At 40.8% G+C, this 21,274-nt stretch overlaps 2 protein-coding genes and 1 long non-coding RNA gene across 3 annotated transcripts in view; 1 reads left to right on the top strand and 2 right to left on the bottom strand.

Moving 5' to 3' along the window:
- Positions 1 to 116: 116 nt before the first annotated feature.
- zgc:162879 (ras and EF-hand domain-containing protein) lies at positions 117 to 10,288 on the bottom strand. The gene is made up of 17 exons (XM_056415737.1): positions 9,729 to 10,288; positions 6,904 to 7,056; positions 5,197 to 5,287; positions 4,780 to 4,875; positions 3,904 to 3,981; positions 3,706 to 3,821; positions 3,535 to 3,603; positions 2,916 to 2,997; positions 2,716 to 2,786; positions 2,431 to 2,620; positions 2,228 to 2,329; positions 1,716 to 1,860; positions 1,549 to 1,630; positions 1,298 to 1,412; positions 1,095 to 1,208; positions 907 to 983; positions 117 to 831 (listed from the first exon to the last, which is right to left on the bottom strand). The coding sequence occupies exons 1-17, from the start codon at positions 10,034 to 10,036 to the stop codon at positions 729 to 731; spliced, it is 1,992 nt and encodes a 663-aa protein (XP_056271712.1). The 5' UTR covers positions 10,037 to 10,288; the 3' UTR covers positions 117 to 728.
- The window catches only part of LOC130194689 (uncharacterized), a 24,070-nt gene continuing 12,740 nt past the window's right edge, over positions 9,945 to 21,274 (top strand). Inside the window, exon 1 of the long non-coding RNA XR_008831939.1 lies at positions 9,945 to 10,026. This is a non-coding gene — a long non-coding RNA (uncharacterized LOC130194689). The remainder of the gene's footprint in view (positions 10,027 to 21,274) is intronic.
- sema4ba (sema domain, immunoglobulin domain (Ig), transmembrane domain (TM) and short cytoplasmic domain, (semaphorin) 4Ba) overlaps positions 10,576 to 21,274 on the bottom strand; it is a 20,408-nt gene continuing 9,709 nt past the window's right edge. The window contains exons 2-14 of the mRNA XM_056415736.1: positions 21,096 to 21,256; positions 20,850 to 20,912; positions 20,095 to 20,193; positions 19,500 to 19,611; positions 18,920 to 19,036; positions 18,502 to 18,659; positions 16,025 to 16,206; positions 15,535 to 15,685; positions 15,004 to 15,214; positions 14,773 to 14,888; positions 14,209 to 14,366; positions 14,028 to 14,119; positions 10,576 to 13,869 (exon numbers count right to left, since the gene is read on the bottom strand). Of these exons, the coding sequence (XP_056271711.1) occupies positions 13,097 to 13,869; positions 14,028 to 14,119; positions 14,209 to 14,366; positions 14,773 to 14,888; positions 15,004 to 15,214; positions 15,535 to 15,685; positions 16,025 to 16,206; positions 18,502 to 18,659; positions 18,920 to 19,036; positions 19,500 to 19,611; positions 20,095 to 20,193; positions 20,850 to 20,912; positions 21,096 to 21,256 (2,393 nt within the window). The 3' untranslated portion in view covers positions 10,576 to 13,096. The remainder of the gene's footprint in view (positions 13,870 to 14,027; positions 14,120 to 14,208; positions 14,367 to 14,772; positions 14,889 to 15,003; positions 15,215 to 15,534; positions 15,686 to 16,024; positions 16,207 to 18,501; positions 18,660 to 18,919; positions 19,037 to 19,499; positions 19,612 to 20,094; positions 20,194 to 20,849; positions 20,913 to 21,095; positions 21,257 to 21,274) is intronic.

Here is a 21,274-nt window from a genome sequence, read left to right as displayed (position 1 = left end):
TGCAACACAGCAGCCTGAAGTTGCATTTATGGTAGAAAAAAAGTTTCACCGAAAAGGTGTACAGTATTTTTTGAAAATTAGGATAGTACAGCATCAAGTAAATACCAGCAGAGATCTCATCTTTCCAGTTGTATTTTATTTGGTTAAAGGGATAGAAAAATGTTTTTAAAAAGGTTCCTAGAACCAAAAGAAGTTTGGTTACGTAAAGAACGTAAACAAACTGCAAACAGTAGTTTTAGCGAATAACAATTTCAACATTACAATTATATATTTGATCAGTGCTCCAATAATTGAAGGCTTTGAAACTGTGATGTAATATTAAATTATACTGATGCTTAATAAAAAAGTTTTAAAAAAAGTTGTACTTGATTTTTTTAAGAACCAAGTTTGGTCTCAATGGGAAACATTAATTTAAAAATAATTGTTTTCTGGCTGACAAAATCCATCCTTTAGTCTTAATAACAACATCCTTATTTATTTACTTCATAAAATGACTACCGAATGAATACAAAATCTAAGAAAGGTAAGCATGATTACATAATGTACATATATCTTGTGAAATGTGCAACAGAAAATCTTCATTTTGATCAGATAATTAACATTTATGAAAATATATTAATGCCGTGAGAGTTAAATATTCCCATGATTATGTGAGAAGTGAGGTCTTTGTCACAATAGAAATCACTTGGTGTCCTTCATTGCCCGTCATGTCTACTGATTACAACCATCTACCGTCCACAGCAGGCGTTAAGAGTCTTCTTTGGGTTGGACTGACTCAGTTTGACCTCAGAACCTGACTCCCGTCTCAGTTTGACATTTTTCTTCACTTCTCTGCGGGAATGGAAAACAAGTCTAAGTGTTGCCATGGTTTGTGAAGGACACCTCAAACTCTCTGTGGCCTCCTACCTCGCTAGATGAAGAACAGTCTCCACAACGTTGGTTCCCTCCTTGGCACTCGTTTCGCAGAACAAGGCGCCGTATGCCTGCGGGGCAAAGCATCGACATACCTGACTGAAGTCAGTTTATTTAGACACCTGGGAGGCCGGGTGTCTGTATAAACACGTTTCTATTGGGTGGAATGAGAGGTTACACACCTTGGCCAACTTCTCTCCGTGCAAGCTGCTCACACAGCTCCCTTCTGGAAGCTGCTCTCGCAGGTCCACCTTGTTTCCAATAACACACATGGGGATTTTATCCTCCGTTGAATCCTGGATTAAGACAAAAACAACATTGTTACTGTTTTTAGGTGCGGTATTTTCTTTTGAGAACATTTATCAATCAGCATTTCCACGATTACCTGAATCTGATCCACCCATGCTCTGACGTTAAGGAAGCTGCTTTCTGAAGTGACATCGTAGAGAAGCAGGACTCCGTGTGCTTTACGGAAATAAGACCTGGCGATGCTACGAAACCTAGTGTAAAAAATACATATATATAGTGAATTTTCTTTTCTTCAGTCATTATCAAAGGAACATGTCACACATTTTAATTGAAAACACCATGGTTTTCATGTTGCTACTTCCTTGATAAACAAAGTTGGTGCACTACCTCTCCTGCCCGGCCGTGTCCCATATCTGCAGGCTTGTCTTCTGTCCATCCACAAGCATCCTCTTCGTTTGGAAATCCACTCCTGATCCAAAAAGCTGATTTAGACGTCTGAGCTCAAGAATGTGTCCGTGTTTGATGAAATGCGATGTGTTTTCTGTGGCACTTACCCAGCGTAGTCTGAATGTCTCCCTTGAACTCATTGAGCGTCAGCCTCAGCAGGAAGCTGGACTTTCCAGCTCCTGCGTCTCCGGCTAAAACCAGACGGTACATTGGAGCAGGTTCCTCGGGTCCTTCCATGTTGGCTTCTAATGTCTTTGGAAATGCAACAAAACACACATGCCAAACTATTTTTTGTGAAAAATCTTCAGTTTGTTATAAAGAAAACAAACAAAATGTATTTCGTTGACGGTGTATGATTACTCTTAAACTATGTAGTTTGTCGAAAACCCATCGCTCCAGTTTATTGTTCTACCGGAGCTTTCCATCACACCCGTCAGTCTTTATACGGCTATCACATGATCTAGTTAGTTAGTTAATCGTTTTATTTGAAGAGGGACAATGCACATTAATGAACACTTTAGACAGGTTATGCTTTCAGTGTAAATATGCCAGATTATAGCTTTGAGCTAATTTCAAAGCTCCATACTTCACGGAGCATTAAAAAGCCATTGTACTGTACCTTTGCGGAAAATGCAGACAAACGTCTTCGTAGAGATGATGCAATCGAGCTCGTCTCGCTGGGAGCCATCGACACCGCAGCTTCAGATTTCATTTCCGATATCTGTCACAGACAGAGTACATACTCATTTAAAGTCATCAAGGCTCTCAACAGCATATTGGCATCAACGCGGCCCGCTATCTAGACCTGACACGCGTTCTGACCTCCACATCCGACGGGACACACGAGTAACTGTGGTGCACCATTTCCAGCGAGCCTCTGCAATCGTCGCTGTCGTAGTCGCTGCCCGAGCTCTCGGCCGTGTCCATCGGCAGCGAGACGCCGCTGTCCAGGTACTTATCAGCCCAGTTGGCCACGTGAGAGTAGGTGCTTTTGCCGGGATCCCGCTCCGAGCTGCAAGCACCGACACACTTGCTTTAGCTGCGACAATGTCATTCAAAGAGAGATCAACTGATTCACAGAAGTGTGTAAACAAATAAGTTATGTACCTGCCGTGGTTGAGTGTGCTCTGTCGGAGGGGCTTCATCCTCCGGGCCGGGATTTCATTTTGGGGAGGCAACTGTTGAGCAGATTAGGAAAGTCAGGGAGGAAACTTTTTTCACTAGGAAAAGCAATTTACTGCGAGTTTCTATTTGATGTAGATCCAGTAGGTATGAGCAAATATGTCATCAGCAAACAAAGGACTCACCCTCCTTTTAGCTGCAACCGCTTCACTGGCCAACGCAGAGCGCAGCCCGTCGTTACTGTCGTACAGCTTTTTGTTTGTTTCCCTAATGATGTGTTCAAGGAAATACAGAACTGAGTGTTGTTTGGTAAACATGTTGGAAAGACCATGCAGGGAGTGAAGTTTGTATATAACCTGGATGGTATTTTACAGACTGGACAACGCAGAGCAAGAAAACATTTACACCAAAAAAAAGACAACACAAGTATTCACAAGCCAAATTAGTATACTATGCACCTCATGCACTCTGTGTACATTAATGTTCATTAATGTACACATTTTATATTATTAAATAATTTTCATTCATTATTTGTTTATACAAAAGCATCCGTACATAGATGCCCACAAGAGTTCAATATCATTATCTCGGTTACAGCTCCTTATAGTGTGTTATAAACCATTTATTATGTGTTTATATTCCACCTATAAGTCCTAAACAAGGGACACTTCAAGACTATTTGCTGGTGTACCTATTTAGGTGTATTTATATTTTTAATGAGCCCCACACACATGTTTAATCCCAGCAATATAAATCACTAACTAAATGTCCACATTGGACAGCTTTATCAAGTGAAACACTTACTGGAGAATCTGAATCTGATTGGAATACGACTGGTATTCCATAACCATCCTCTTCAATTCATCCGTTTCTCTGTAAAGAAATACAAGCCACATGTACCGCTGATGTCGTACCGGAAGCCGGATCCTATCTTGCGCCAACAGACATGAGCTGAGCTTAAAGACACTGCCTCACCTTTTATGTTGAGCTTTCTGGTCGGCGTACATGTTCTTCAGCTTGTCCAGCTCGGAGTGCAGGACAGCGATGTCCGTCTGGGCTTGCAGCAGAGAAGTCCGCAGGTCCTCATTTTCCTGTGAGGAGATTCGGTGACTAACTGGAATGATTCTACACATCATACATGTGACTCGGTGCGACAGCTGATAGATGAAGTACCTGAGAGAGATCACCGAGCTGTCTGTTCAGTTGGTCCACCTCCTCCTTCATCTCATTGTAGTCAGTGTCCTTTTGGCTCTTGAGAATAGACATTTTCAACAAGCATGTTGTGTTAATAAGCCAATGTTATCATCTTCTAATTATGCATCCCACAGTTATTGTGTTTACCTGGTTTTATGTACTCTATAATGTAGAGACAATGCGAAGGTTTGCTTAATCTCAGTCGTGAATAGAATACTACCGCCACACAATCAATAGCTTAAGAAATTGTGTCTACGCGGGTTTACAAGATGTGTGTGTTTGTATGTCTATGTTTGAGCGAACGGTATTCCAGTTTAATATTTGTATCATTTTACGAGGTTTTGAAGTGGTTCAAGTGTTGAACCTAAAACCTCAAATACAGCCCCTAGCCCCCCCTCAGATTTTGCTTTGTGCTGGGGTGGAAAAGCAGTCATGACAAAAAATGACATGAAGCTGGATTGTAAGCATAAACTATAGCAGCTAGCAGGGCTAGCAAGCTACCAACAGCATTCCACAAGTTGTTTACATTCAGCATCTTATTAAACATGACCCTCTATGCTTGTCCTTACACCAATTGCATTTAAGCAGCATCCACAATTCCTTAATATGACTCCCTCTCTCATATTGGCTGGACATTAGATACCAGTTATTTAAAGGTGCTCTTTGAAAGGTGACACCTTTGGAAAACAATTTTCCATTTGTAAAGTGCATATAAAATGAAGCCGGAGCTGAGAGTTACTTTTCAGTGACAGTAGCTTTCCTCTCTCTTTTTCATGATGCAAGAACACAAAATCATCTTCATACAATCGGTTTAGTCTGGAAGAACAAAGAAAATGCATGTGTGGAAAGACCTACCCTCAACAGTCTGTCCACAGTTGCATGTAAGTCTGTGACCTCGTTCTTGTGCTTCCTCTGCATGGCCCCCATAACGTCTTCCATTTTTTTACGCACCTACAAACATGAAACCAAAGAAGTGAGAGGTGCCGACCGGCTCAGGCCTTGAAGAGGGGCTTTCATCTGCCTCTACAGAGGCTCTTTGTGAGCAGACATGTAACCCGCTGCTCTGTGCTGCACCACGAACATGCAGAACCAGTGAGGTGGAATTTTTACTTTGAACACTTTTTTTTCTCCCCTCCATTTCTCAGTGTACTGTTAAAAATGTGGATGCTTTTGCAGCAGTCCCTTCATTTGGTTTGGTATATTTCCCGTTCTATAAATATGAGAGTAAATCACAGGAGCAATCGGCCACTACAGTGCACGTATCAGACTTACCTCGTCTCTCACCCTCTCCTCGGTTTTGACAAGCTGCTGCTGTATATCGTCCTCCAGTTCTGTCAGCTGACTGTTGTTCATCTCCTCAGTTCTGTTTGAACAGAAACGTATGTTCAAGTTTGTGCTGCCAGGCTCTCTGCTGCTGAAGTAAAGCAGATTCTCCAACAACAGGCCAAGAGATGAATTCAGCAGGAATAAGATAGAGACTCCCTTCACCTACAGTCCATGTGTCAGTTCTACCTGACGGATTTGACTTCAAACGCGCTGCGGTCGCCACTGCTCTGCTCTCGTCACGCTACACATGAACCAACCAGAGTCGAGGGAGGAACAGGCTCCACACAGGTGAGCTCAATGTTGTCTGAAATTTCTCAATAATATAATAACTTGATCTATTTAGTTTGGTGTAAGTGTTAAGGCAATATTTAAAAGGTCTGGTAATTTTAACAATGAAACTATAGGTACAATCGCTGGCTGTATATCCAGTTTGAAAAGGACTAAAATAACAAAGCAGAGCAGCAGATGTATTTCTTCCTACTTCCTTGAAGAAGGAACTACCTTTCTCATGATGTGTAGTTACTGAACCACAGAAAGTTTAACAAAAACAGCTGAGACTAAGGGTGTATACCTATGACGAGGAATGAAATTCAATAGTCGGTTCAAGGTACTATGTGAAGGGTCACTTCACAGATTTACTGTAATTATTAAAAGACTTAAATGATAAAACCTATATTATATACAATCATTGTTCATCTTGAATATCAGTCATCACTGATTAAAATCATAGTATTCCTTTCTCTGCTACGCGTGACATCAGAACAATATTCTTGAATAATGTTCATACATTATTTTGTTCATACAATTAGTCAGCTGACAGGTGGTATACTAATTCACAGCAACAGCAGAAGGACCAAATGACAAATAACTCATAAGATTGTTCATAGTTGCAAATCACAGGATGATTAAAATAATGTGCCTGTTTTAATTTTGGATTTCCTCAATCTCCATGACAAAAGAAAAACGTTGATAAACCCACTCGTTTCTTCAAAACAAACAGCCGACAGGTCAAAGATTATCTGGTAAAACGGTTGACGAGTGTGTAACTGAAGACGCTTTGTTTCCACTAGTCGGTGGAGACCAAAACAGAGATGAAAAGGAGAGTGAACATTGGATTTATGTTTGTCTGGTGGCCCAAAACCTGACATGAAAATTGTTTGCCAACATGTCAACTATAAGGCAATAATGTCAGTTGTGTACCAGCCTGCTTGTTTTGATGTGTTTCTGTCCTCTAGTCTAATGGAGTAAAACCAATGAATGCAGCTTTAAATCAAACAGTTAATCCTGTAGACAGTGAAGAGGGAATCAAGTGACAGGATCTTTCCACCGTTTCTATGGTCTTTAGCCAGAAGAGGGCAGCAGTTCTGCTCTAGTCAAATGAAATTGCACCGAGGACAGTTATTAGTATTTAATAAAGTCACAACAAACTAGAACCTATCCGTCCAACAACTTTAATTTTAAACATTCTCTTTTAAATGACAATACTGAATGTCGCCGCTCACATACGGTGAGTGTATCTCATCATCAACACCTGTGTGATGTGGTTTATTGTTTAAATAATGAGCCTTTATTGCATGATCATTCTGTTTCTTTCTATTTTACAGGTCATTTGTTCTGACCTTACAGAGTCAAAAGGCTGACAGTGACCCTCACCGCTTTATGCTGGTCTCCAGCTGTTCACACTCCAGTCGGTTGTCCTGGCTTTGACTGATCAGAGAGTGGATTATTTCCTCATACTGCGGCAGCAGATTTGTGTTTTCAGAAGAATGAATTTGTTGGTAAAGATCAGCCAGCTGCTCCCTGAGACTGTGGGAGGAGAACACATAGTTACTTACAGCAATGAGCCAATCAGTGAAATTCTCTCAGCATCGTACCCAAAATCTATCTTTCTGGAATCAAATATGCAACCTGAATCGATGTTAATGGTGTGAGATTCCGAATGAAAAAGAAGATGACAGTTTTATGAACATCTCATGACATTACCTGTGTTATGAGGTACTATACAATGTTTTAATTTTTCAGGACAGTTTTTAAAAACATACTATACTATGTCTATATGGCGTGACATGCCACCGCACGCTCCATGCATTTAATCCTCCTTGTAGTGTCTCTATTGAATGTTTAGTATAATATATTTGTTCCCCTGAATGGCTCCCCCTGCTGAGGCCTGGCTCATCTACTTCCTGTCTGACGAGCCCGGGATCCTGATTCAAGCAGGACCTCGTCCTTCAATTCAAAGGGTGCGCTCTGGAGACCGAATCAACAAATGCCTGGCCAGCTTGAAAGTCTCTGCTGCTGACTAATTAAACAATCACAGATATTCTTTTGATAACAGAAACTAGGCACAGGTATTTTTTGGGGTTAGGGTTACACTTACTTAACCCTCCTATTACCTTTGGGTCAATTTGACCCCATTCAATGTTTAATGTCGGTGTTCTTTCGGGTCAATTTGACCCCAGGCTGTTTTTCACTGTGTCAAACATATAAGAAATATCAACTTTTTAATATATTTAAAGGGCTATTTAGGTAGTCAACAAACAAACATAAAGTACCTCACACTTAAACTTGGAAAATAATATTAATTCTAATAATTGTCTGGAGGTTTTAATTGCTTGGGTCAAATTGACCCCAAGGGTAAAATATGTCAGTAAATATAAAGATAACAGGAGGGTTAAACATTGAATGGGGTCAAATTGACCCTAAGGTAACATGAAGGTTAAAGAGTCCTTTTTTTAATTGTCTAAGCTTGATAAGTAACCTAATTTTAGCTTAACACATCTGGTACAATATTGCTCTTTTTTTCCTTTTACAGCATTACTATGAAGACATGTCTTTTTGGAGATATTTTTACAATGTTGTTTTTCTCCTTCCTGGCTGATGGAGCAGGGCTCCTGATTGGAGCAGTACTTTGTTCGGCACTCCAATCCAAAGGGTTCGCTCTGGGGACTGAAGATACACATGCAGCGACAGCTCGACCTCTTCATTGTGTTTCAGAGCAGAACAACTGTATTTACCAAACACATCTGGTTAAATTTTTTTCCCTTTACCAGCTGGTTTGTAACACGAATATTATACATTGACTTTTATGACATTTGCATGACAAATTATACTATGAATTTATGACTTTTTTACGATACTGTTACTTTTTAAAGAACATTTGTACATATCTTTTCTTGAAAGATACTTATGACAAAAAGTTGTTGGCAAATTAAAGTATTATTATTTTTTTAAATATATGCTGATATATTAAACTAGGAATTTGTTTTCAATAATTACACATCACATATTGTGACTTTAAAAATAACTTTTTTATGGAATTTTGAATTACATGCATCTTTGTCATCAATGTTAATAGTTGTAAATGCAAAGTACATATTGTTTTTTAAGAAACACTAATAAATAAAAGTAGATTTCTGACCCACGCTAATGTAGATACTGCAACATCTACTACCAGTAAAAGATTAAAATGAGATCAAACAAACAGAAGCAGTGTGATAAGACCTATTTTAGCTACATGTAGGATTAAGACATTCCAAATATCCAAACATATACTGAAACAGGAACAACATTATATCAAAAACATACAAGGCAGTGTGTTTAAATCCCATCACAACGTTTGGCTCAGCAACAGCCGAACAAAACTCAATCATTTTACAGAGATAACTGTTAAACAAAGTAATACATAAGCAAAAACAACAAAAATAACGAGCTCAGTCTAAACTTCTAATGTAGTAAGATCTGCCAAAACAACTAGAGAACTATTTCAAATCTGTCTCTCCCAAATGTCCACTGAGAGCTCTTTACTATCATAACTACCTTTGACATTGATACACTTGCATACAGGATCAATACAAACGACATCGATCCATCTGAACTCTGGTTGATGACAGGATAGTTCCAACAACTGTTAATTCTGGATAATAGAGACAGTCTTTTTTTCTGTAGTTTTTTCTCCTCCTCACAATTGTTTATCTTGATGGTATCACATCATTTGAACACCTGTTGATTGGGGCAAATGAACAACTGAAGCCCAGTAAAAGACCTGGAATTAAGATTTGTCATTTCAATTTATTTAGTTTCTCATATTGTAACTTGTGAGAAAGTATGAATGATAATAACAGACTGCTGTAGTTGACTAACACATGGGAGCTTTAATGTTGAACTGGCGTTGGCTGTTTCCATTGTCGATAAGTCTGCATATAAAGTTAGACAAATATCATGACTAACGTTGCTTCAGAGCAGCACCTTGCAGTCATTAGATTAAACATTGACGTGCATCTTATGTGTATGACTTTATGAGTCACCAGTAAAGTCAATCCGACAGGTTTACAAAAATATTGAAACAAATCCGTGTGTTTTTTTGTGCTGGTTAACAAAATAAGGAAACCGTCGCAGCAGCAGGTTCCAGACCAGCTGTTGTGCGCAGCCTCCACAACAGATGGTCCGATCGATTACGCATGAGCCGGACGTGAGTTTACCTTTCAGAGAGGACCGACTCAGCATCTATCCTGCCTGGGAACTCTTCCCACGGGCCGCCTTGGTTCCGGGACGACCCCCCGAAAGACGCAAAGTCCAGAGTCTCCGAAACCTCCTGAAACCTGGACGAAAACATGCTGTAGTCGATGCACCCGTCCTGGTGCGCGTCGAACTTGTCGAACAAAGTTTTGATCTCGGCTCCCGACACGTTGAGCTCGCGACACACAACAGTGAAGTCGTCGTACTCTATTTTACCCGACTTGTTCACATCACAGGCGGAAAATAGTCTCCGAAGACTGGGTTGGTCCATATTTGAATTCTTAAAAACACATTCAAAGTTTATAAAATGTCAAGTTAAAACTCAACCGGGCTTCTCTGAGGAACTGCCTTCGGCTGCGTGCCAGACAAAATAAAAGCCTCCGTTAAAGTCTCACAGAGGATCTTTCTCAGCCACTCATTGGTCTGAATCTCAGTGGAGGCGGGTATCATCCGAATCAATGGATCCAATGTGCCACTTTCTACCTGGATTATATCAGATTACTGCGGCGGCAACCTGCGTTGTAGTTCTGTGGCTTCATCAGGAGTTAGATGACATCCTCGAGTGCAGCTGCAACGCACTTGCTCGCCTTTATTTACCTTTAAGGTGTGTGACGCATGAGAGTTTTTATCAGAGACACTCCTCTTTGTTCCCCTGGCCAAACACTGTTGCTAACTCCACCCAAATGTTTAAATCAGCAGGAGAATAACAGTAACACCTTTTAAACATCTTTAAAAGACAGCGTGGCCATGTAGGCAGATTTGTTGGGAAATGTTTTACTTCATATAATAATGGGACTTTCAAATAAAAAATAATGATCCATTTGATCTTTATTTGAAAAATTAAAATAAAGTGCTTTTTATATACAATACAAAAAAGAAAAAACAAACAGTAGTGATGTATGATACAAAAAAATACAATTCACAATATTTTTACATTGGCAGCTGAATTTACAAAACAATTTTACACTAAAAAAAAAGTTTTACTTACATGTTGACAAGAGTCTGAGCGATCTTACGGTCACAAATAAAAGGCCAGACTATTGTGGTTAATTAAGAGATAGCAGACGATACTTTCACTGTGGCATTAATAGTTTAGGCTTGTATTCAATAAAAGCATGTTCAGTACCTTCACATTAATACTAAGTCACTGCCACTTTGTATTTGTTCTGCAATTTTCTATTGTTCTGACGACAGTCACTTCACCAAAAGCTGCCATGTGTTTGTTTTTAAATAACAGTCTAAGCATGAATCGTTATAGTTGACCAGTCTTTGAGTAATTTTTGCTGTGCCATTTACAAGAAATGTAACATAATACTCAATATATTTTTAATCAGCCAGTGGTTATTCATGTGCTACAGTTTTAGAATAAAATTGAGTCCCCGACTAAAGTTGAAGCCACCGTGACAAAAAATAAAATTAAAATAAAAACACCTCATGAGCACAAACTGTACAAGCATGACCGTATTAAATCACACATATTCAATGTGTCCTCTCTTGTGTCTGCACATCGCCAGCCTGTCACACCTACAGTGTTGCATTCCACTCTACAGCACTACTACCTGGTTAGTTCATCATTCCAAGAGGCACATCTCTTGATTATTGTTTCAGAAGGCATTATCCGTTTCAGATTTGTTATCAAACCCATAACCTGCAACATACTAAGGCGTTTCAACATCTTGTGCAAATCGTATGCATTCTGAGTCAAGCAGAACGCCTTTCTGCATTTTTGTGAAATTCTAATTTTGCTATTGTAGAAAAATGCTTTCAAGTTACTCCAACATCTAAATCACAAATTAGTTGGGTCATATGGTTTATAATTCATTAGTTCTGTATAAGCTAAATGACTAATCAAGAAAATGCACAATTCTAATGTTTATTATTGGATGAGAATGAAAATTATTGCTTTTATGGTTGCCTTTTAAACCATTTAAGCAAGCAGAAGCCATTTTTCTTCCATTCATTAACACTCAATTAATATGTAAAGAAAGGTTGAGGCTGTACAGATGTGTTATTTAAAGCAGATTATGAATAGGTGTATTATTTAAATATGTATTATTATTATTTTCCCTTTGAGAATAGTGATAGTTATTTGTAAAATTAAAGAATATGAAAAATGTGGGCGATATTCTGCACTAAAATACACCAAAATAGCTCAAATCTCTTGCATACCTAGAGTTAGTGTAATGAATGCATGAGTCTGTGTGTTTGTGTGTGTGTGTGTGTGTGTGTGTGTGTGTTTGTGGGTGTGTGTTTGCAGTGCCAGGCGATCCTAAAGTAATTAACAGCGCCGTCACCTTTGTGTTAACTCATTCTGGAGGTGACGTTGTCTCGGTGTTCACGCCACTTCACATTATTTGCTTTGCATAGACTGCATATATCATGAAGAACAGCATGGTAATACCTGGAACGAGATCTTTCCCGTGATCACATTTGGTGAAAGGAAACCCCGTTGAAAGTTAGTCTTCCACAAAGGAATATTTGTTTCCACAGATAATACCAATACTTAAACACATAGTACAACATGTCTTAATTTCTGACTATAAATATATTTATGTTTTTGGTGTGCGGTGGTTGAGGTGACTACAATGTTCCCACTGTGACTTCCACTGTGACTTGTTTGCTTTATAAATAATTGATTTTATTTGTATAAACCTTTTCAGTCTCTTAGAACAACTCTTCTACTCTTAATTATTACTCTGTTGCCATGTTATATTCAAGCCTAAATAATGAGTATACTCCTGTGAATGCACACTGGCTATCTAAAAAAACTACGACAGGACATTTTTTTCTTTCCCGTCTGCCACTGTTCATGTATATTCTGGTGTGAGTGTTTACCTTGCTACAGTACAGTACATAGTGCATAGCCTCAGCGAAGGATAGGCTCCTACCAGGTGACAGAATGCAAATAAAACATTAAACACTATGAGTCATTAGTGGGAACATGTTTGAATATCACTCTGCCTTTCAAAGCATCACCAGCAGATTATGTGGACGGACTGAATGGCAATGAAATGAAATCACTGAATTTTAGTCGCGACGTCGCCTCTTCGCTTGTTACATTCCTGTGAGCCGTAGTGAAAGCATCAAAAGTCTGAAGGCAAACTGGCACTTCGTCAGTGTGCTTCAAATGCACTTGAAAAAGAGGGAGAGGACACTTAAATGAAATGAACATGGACCACAGGAACAGAACAAAAAGTGCAAAATCTGTGTCATGAAATGTCTCTCCGTGAGGAGTCGAATGATCCTCAGTTTCCCCTCATTGTCTCTCTCAGCAAGTGCACTCCTTCCTTCCAGTTTAAAATGAGTCCCTCCACACAACACAAAGCGGCCCTCACACTATGGAGTCTTTAATCTCGGAGCCCAGTCGGACTCTTGGCCGTGGGCAAGTGGGAGAAATCTCCACATGACTCTCTTTCAAGTTCAGAGGCCTCTTCTCTGATTCTGAGAAGCTCTTGCTGTTGTCGGGCGATGAGCACTCGTGCGGGGGCGTGCCGCAGATGTAGTTGTCGTTAAGGGTCTGGTAGCCCTTGTGATCCGACGCTGACGCCGGGACCGCGTTGCCGTTTAGCGGCAGGTTCTCAGCCGGTTTGCCCACTATTCTGGGCTTCTTCTGCTGCATGTTGGGACACTCGCCCTCCTTGAGCATGGACTTCATGTCGTCGTGGTTCCTGTAGACCACAAATAGAGAGAAGACCACCAGGGAAAACGCCAGCAGGGAACACACCACAATCAGTTCGTTCCAGTAGGTCTTCGTGTTGATCTGCGGTGAGCGGGCCTCTCCTGGCAGGATGATAAACTCCTCTTGGGAGACCTGTGGCGTACGTGAGCGGCCTCTCAGGGTGGTGCTCTCGCGCTTGGCCTCGCCCCTCACACAGTAGTTAGCCAGCAGCTGTCTGAAGCCTTCCTCCACTGACCAGCACTCGTAGGTTTCCTGCCTGTCAGCTTGAGCTACCACTACCAATCCCCCCTCTGGGCTGGGGTAATGGAAGTGACCTGCACTCTCACTGAACTCCCAACTCCTTACAGCCAAATTAGAGCGCAGCTTGCAAGGGAGTACTTTGAACGTGTTGGCTGGGATAATGATCACCTGGCATGAAGGCATTCCTGTGGAAAGGTAAAGCAGTCACAAAGATCCAGTCAGTAATGGCATGAAATAAGCTCTCCACCTTATCTAGTGTAGAATTCAACAAAACAAATGAACGCATTTGTAATTAGAGCAGATTGCCGCTCTGTAAATCGGACTATGAGAGGAATTCACTTACGTGTAGGTGGAGGTTTAGCAAACCGTGGGCCTGGCACTGGTGTGTTGCAGATAGCTGATGTGTTAGCTTCATCTATATCCTGCTGCAAGGCACTGAAAGACATATATCCATTCAGAAATCATCTTATATTTACACATGATAGACGTGTTTGTCTCAAAAGCTGGAGCTGTAGGATTCATACCTGCTTGGTGGAGCCTGTCTGATATCCACACACTGCCTCCCGTTCCAAGCACAGTAAGGATCCCTCGATAGGATGCACTCCCCACAACTCTGATAATTAGTGCAGTTAGCAACTGGGACCGCCGCCAGTTCAGAGAAAGAGGAAACATAAAGCTGACCCTGTGGAGGAAAGATGACAAAGCAGAGGACGCAAAATTAATAATTTAATCGAGAATCGCCTGTCTGTCCCTGATCTAAATACGGCACATTAGGCTTTTCTTAATAACAGCTTAATAGGAATTTCTTTGCCCACATTTACAAATCTGAGTATCAAAGACATGCCAGGATTCAAGAAGTGTCACTACTCCAGCTGTCAAAACGCCAGCTGTTTGCAGATCCCCTGAGAGAAAGTTGCATGTAATTCGCTCATTGAACATGAGGTCTGCTTTAGGCTGCCGCTCTTCATGGTTCAGGGAATTTGCAAACTGCCAAGAAATGCATTTACTGAGCATGTTATGACTTCACACCACGAGGAAGCTCTGCAACACAAGCGGTGGTTGTTTTCTCTCTCAGCACTTCACTTTACCTTTTCAGTGTCCAGCTCGATGTGTTGCACTGGTTGGGAATCACGGAAGAGAACCATCTCCTCAATGATGTGCATCTTGTTGTTGACATTGATGGCTTTATGGAGTCTCCCATCATCTAGAAGACACAGTATAATTTGAGATTAGATTAAACTCTGTGTGATTTTTGACAGATGATAAACAATGATAAACAACAGTATAGTTTGTGTGACTGTGGGTGGGGAGTCTTTTACCGGTGCCAATGAAGATCACATTATAGGCTTTTTTCGCTGCCTGGACTCGATGGACAGCGATCTGCGTGTAGCGAACATTTTGCTTGAGCAGGAGAGGCTGGCTGCGGATCACGCTGTCCATCAGGAAGTGGTCTTTGACAAAATTCAGCACCTTGTCCGGCATGTGCAGCGAGGAGGAGATGCCCTGTTCCCTGGCAGCATTTGTGATACACTGTGAAGGCAACATGTTGAGTCATTTACAAACACACACTGCAGCTGTACAGCATCTCAATGCTTCTTTTGCTCAGATTTTTCGACTGTGATAAGCCTGCCAGGAAATTAAAACAACAGTATCTTGATGTTTAGGAAGAGAGGTGGGGCACAACGAGAGCTCGACAGATATCAGCTTAAGCCTTGCTCATCAGTCAAAACTGAGGACCGGTGAGCAGACAGGAACGTGTGAAACTCGTAAAGCAGACGTGACATACTGCTGAGTCCAGGCATGTATTTGTCTCCAGGTTCTCCAGTAGAGGGCAGCAGGCGTGTACTCACCACACCAGGCCGAGGCTCTGGGACCGGATGGTTGTATGTGTACCACTGTTGAGTCTCTCTGTTGACCTCACGGTACCGCCCATTGAACGCCTTTTCCACCTGGTCCATAGTGAAGGAACACACTGCAGAGCTTCCTGAAGCACCCTTATACCTTAAAAGACACAAACAAGCATCTCAACAACCCTGATTGATCATGTTTTACATTCTGATAATCACACTGAGAAAACTAAACACCTCTATGTAGAGACCAACTGATTTTAGAAACACTGCGGCCATGTTTAACTGCCATGGGAGTGAAGATGGACAAAAAGTATCTCCTCTCTTCTGCATTTGCACTTCGGTTACGATCAGAACTTTTTACAGCCTAACTCAGACAAAGAGACATCTTACTTCCTTGCATGGGGCCATATGTGCACAACATATCTGAAGGTATCACCACATTAGTTTGGTGATGTATTAATCAAAGTATTTAAAGTCAGTCGGTCCTCACCACTGAGACGTGAAGACTCCATAAAACACAGCGTTCTTCCAGTCTTCGGGGCTGGGTGTCAGCACAAACATGTCTTGTATTATGTTGAAAGGGAAGCCATCATCAGGCAGAGAGCACAAGAGTTGAGCCTTCAGCAAGGTCGTCCATTTCTTCTGCAGAACCCTCTCTCCTCCCATGTCACCCTGCAACAATATAGAAGGTTTAGAGCTGTTTAACATGTGGCCAGTAGAGGGTGCAAGAATATAAGATGGACACCTGTATCAGGAGATCGACAATGCTTCTATGGTCTGATACTCCAGTGTGATGTGATGGGATGTGACAAGCATGTAACTGGCATGGAATAATAATGTGCATCCTATGGTGTCTGGTATACCTCACATACCAGAACATGCAAATGTACAATTATTTCCAAAGATATAAGCTGTTTGAATTGACGTACTTAAAAAAACGTTAACCTCATATTGTAAAAATCATAATAAGCTAAAGCGATTGTGCCCGTAAGACCGATATACACAAAGGTAGCAGGTCATGAAAACAATATGCATCATCACAACTGGCTTAGATATGAGGAAAAGAAGAAAAAAAACCACTCAGGGCTTTCAGGGGGGGAAACACTTTTCAATGAAAAAGAAAAAGAGGCTTTCCTTCCCGGCAATCCTTCTTTACTGACACTACTGCTGTGATTCGGCGCCTTTGGCACTTGCCTTCAAAGGGATGTGCAGCACAGGACCTCCTTGACATGCTGACTAATTTGACTACACAGAGTGTACAACAGGATATCTGTGCAAATTGGAGAGCAATTACATCTTTGAACCTCAATGTGAGAATATTTTACAGTGTGATATATGTCTTGAACTGGATATAATCCACAGGGAGTTGCGGGCCTCAAAAAATGGCTACCGAGGCTTCGCCTACAGATACCTAGAGCCTACTTCTGCAAAAAGACCAGGCGTTTAAAAGGAGGCCGATCTCCTGCACCATACTGTCTGTTTGCATTCAGTTCATGGCAACAATTATTCCAGTTTTCTCAGTCGTAGATCTTACAAGTTGAAACCAAAGAGGACCAAAAGAAATACTTAATGATCTAAACCACGTACAACATGAACCTTCAATCGAGTCCACTTTAGTATCACATTAATCAGAGGAAATAGCAGCGCTGGATCGGAGGGGAAATGAAACATGACCAATACAGAGCTTCTGAAGTAAGCACTTATTGCAGTAACCCGGGCAGATAATGAGCAACATACAGTATATGCTCTGGTCTGGCCAGGTTCTGGCTGAATCTAGTTTTATAATTTAAAGCCACTCTGTGCTTAAACTGACTTCTGAATAATTGAAGCAAATGCATCGCATTCATGAATCCATTGTGAAACCCTTGTTCAAAGGGCCATTCAGAAAGCATGAACGTGGCATGCAGTTATGGCTTCTTTCTGGAAAAAACAGCAAGTGAGAACATGCTTTACCATGTTTGTTTCAAGTAATTAAATGTGGCTCTATGAAGTGGAACCTTTCCACTAACTTCTTGAAGAAACAATAAAGAAGGACAGTGCTGCCAACATAATAAGTCAAATAAGGGACGAGCAACATGGGGCTCGGATCTAAAGTAACAATTTATTTGAACATAAATCACTAAATGGTATTTATAATAACAAACACCATCTAACTTGAGGTTTTACCTTATTTTAAAGCGTTGTTCTTTTGATCTAACACAGTATTTTAACCATATGTGAGAGGATGTGTCATCAACATGAACCATGAATCAATATTTATAAAACTCCGCTTTCTATAAAATATTAAGAAAAAAAAGTTGTGATAAAAAAACAAAAACTATTCTTCGTTGATAATTTAGATAATATCACAGGACAAGTTTGAAATACAAACAACACCAACGTCTCTGATGTTAAGGTCAAACTGTCAGCTAACCTGATTATTTTCACAGAGACAAGCCCAGGCTGATCTGGAGAAGTAGTTTGTGGTATTCATAATATTTATAACTGACAAGACCCGAAAAGCTATTAAATACTTTGTGAGGTCTGCATTTTAGTTCAAAAGCCCTGGGTTAAAGTATTTCAGAAGGTGATAATCCAATTCTGCGAATGGATCTGGTGCTACAGTGTGCTACTTCTGAGTCCTGTTTGAACACAAATATTTGGTGAAACACGATAAGAATTGAGGGAGGAGAGCGTCTGGAGAGAAATAATCAAACAGAGGGAAACATGCAAGAGGAATGTTATTCTGTAACAAGAGATCCTGTCCAGAAAGACTTAATCCATCATATTGAGGCTGTAAGAAACGTTCAGAAGACGAAATATATGTCTGTATCGGAACACAGAAACATGAAATGCAAATACACAAACAAACCCCGGTGTCCCTGCTCTGATAGATCCCTGTTGTGATGTCAGAGGGTGTCAGGATACTTTGCTAAAGGGGAAAATGGCCCCTTCGCGTGGACTGTGTGCCTCCAAGCCATCACTCACCTTACACACGCGAGCAATGCGGGACACAATGGTGTTGTCAAAGAAATCAAACTCCTTTCCTGCTTCACTGAAGAAGAAGTAAATCTTATCGTCATCGCCCACTAGGTTGCCCTTGGGCAGGCTCTCCTGTATGTACGCAGAGCCAACAAAGGCCGGGTCTGAAAGAGAGACGACGCGAACAATACTTTAAACCTACAATGAAATGCAGGCATCCAGGGACAGATGTCCCGATTCAGTTTGACACTAAATAGAAAATTCAATTGAAACAGGGAGTCTTGACAGATTCTCATACAGCATATAAAACAGTTTTGGAAGGTCATATGTCTTATATAATATAAGATATCTAATAATACATATAATATTTTTTTAAACATGAAGATTTAATGAAAAGCATTTCATTCCAGCCAAAGTACTTTACCTTGAAGCCAGTTGAGTGAGTTTTCGGTTTTTAGAGCGGTTCCTTGGCTGAGACTCTTATAAATGATGGGTTCATTTCCTTGGAAATTACTGACTGTACCGGCATACAGCTCTCCATCTGCAACACAATGGAAAAGACCGGCATAATCACAGTGTTTACCACGAGGGTACGGGCTTCTTTGTCATACACAGCAATGAAATACAGAAATCTGCCCCGAGTCGTCTCCATATAAACCACCTGTATCTCGTGATATTACTGAATATAACAGTGGCTTCTTCATTTAAGGTCAAGAAGAAATGAAAAACTCTTTGTCAACGCTCTTAGATCACACATAACATATTGTTATTTAGGAATATATGCAAAAAAACCATTAACAAAATATATTTCTTCTTTCTATATTTTCTTTGTCAAAAACAAAATCTGAATAATGATTTCATTTTATCCCTTTTACCTGCACACCCCTCACATGTTTAGTTTCATTGGGGAATACGACATAGTAAACACCAACGACGCTCTGACTTCCGCTTCACTGGGACTTTAAACAAAGTTGGATTTCACTGCCAGCCGTTCTGGTACCTACCCGCTATGATAGCAGTGGACTTGTACTCAGGGTTGAAGGGACAGCGGCTGCGTCCATCTTCTGTAACAATCTCACCACTATCATCCTTGACCAGGGAGAAGTCTGCAGTTTTCTGGAGAGCACACACACACACATCACATGTCACACTCAGTTAAAAACGGGAGCAGTAACAGAGAGTCCTTCTGTCCCGCAGTGAAAAGGTGGTCAAGTTGAAGCACACGTCATCCCTGTGTGTTTGTAGGTAGTTAAAAGGCTTTAAAATATTTGTATATAATATTCTTTCATGCATAAAATATTTGGATCCATCGACACAGGAGATAATAAAATGATGTACATAGTATGTGTCTAGGTGAGAATGGGCTTCAGCCAGACTGCTAAGTGAGCTGAGAGGCAGGAAGCAGCATGGACTCGATACTAGAAGCTCTTCCTCTCGGATGTAATAAACAAACACTACATATAAAGGCACGCACCAGGGCAACTTCTTAAAACTTCTACAAAATAAAACAAATGGCGGTTTATTAGATCCTCAACACATGTACAGGTTGCACACAGCAGGTCACTGCAACAGATGTGACTGGTTCGCGTAAACACTTACGATGTAAGCACATGTGGGGCTGAAGGCGTATGTTCCACACACATACAGATGAGTGCTGTTCATCCGGAGTAAAATCTTGATGTAGTTGAAGCAATCCGTCTGCAATCGAAACATAGAGAATAATGTCATAAAAATGGCTGACAAATTCTGCTAACATACTTTAAGATATTTATACAATTAGGCTGTAATTCTAAAGATAAACACAGATGACCCTAACCCTGTCTCTAATCACATACTTAGAAAGTGAAGATAAAAAACTTAAAGAATCTGTAGACATTACCACATCCAGCAGAGCAGTTTAGAAAAACCTAAAACTGTCATACTGGAGTGTTTTACTCCTAATTGTATTTTTGAAATACTGACTTTTATCCCATTTCTTTCATCTGGCAGCTCTCAGATCACTTTCAATATTTAAAGCATTCCTCCAACTAATGTGCTTCCCCCTTACAAATATGTAATCAGAAATCCACCAGGTCCTGGGTCCGTATGTTTGCATGTGAAAGTGGGAGAGGAGTAAGATGACAAAAGAAAGAATGCAATGGAGAAGTTTCTTTAAAAGGAAGGAAAGGATTATGTGTTGTAGAATGGAAAGTTACAAGTTGACAGGAAATTTCCAGGGTTTTGCCGTGGGTCAGTCTCAAAGCGTCCCGCAACAATGATCAACTTGAGACGTGAGGTAAACGGGCAGTCATCTAAATGCAGCTTGGGCCATTCGAGTTGAGCTAATTGAGCTTTCACATAAACAGTTCACTTGCCTGCAGGTCTTTGCCTTTGAAACTGCACTCGTCTCTCTTCCTCCCTGGAGTTTTCCACGTGAACTGTAGAAGGGAAACACGGTCAGACTCATGCTGGAGGTTTAATACACTGAGCTGGGTTGGATTCACATTGGACTTCTGGGACCTAATCATATCCATCATGTGCCTCTGGGATGCTATAACTACATTCATATTGATACAACATACCGGTTATAAAACAGAAGTCTACAGACGCTTGGCTCTTACATTTCGTTGGAGCTTGACGGCACTGACGTCAGCGAGGTTGAGAGCAAAGAGGATCTCCCGAGCGCCAACGTACAGCGCGTTGTCTTCTTTACTGAGGAGAAGAGAGGTGAAGTTGAAGACTCCACTGACTGAGAAACGTCTGGTTGTCCTCTCCTTCGCATCTGGGCAGAAGCAGAGAG

Source organism: Pseudoliparis swirei, chromosome 6 (assembly GCF_029220125.1).
Source record: "Pseudoliparis swirei isolate HS2019 ecotype Mariana Trench chromosome 6, NWPU_hadal_v1, whole genome shotgun sequence".
NCBI lineage: Eukaryota > Metazoa > Chordata > Actinopteri > Perciformes > Liparidae > Pseudoliparis > Pseudoliparis swirei.
The sequence above is the reverse complement of the archived record's forward strand: the minus strand, read 5'-3'. Positions and strand labels throughout refer to the sequence as shown.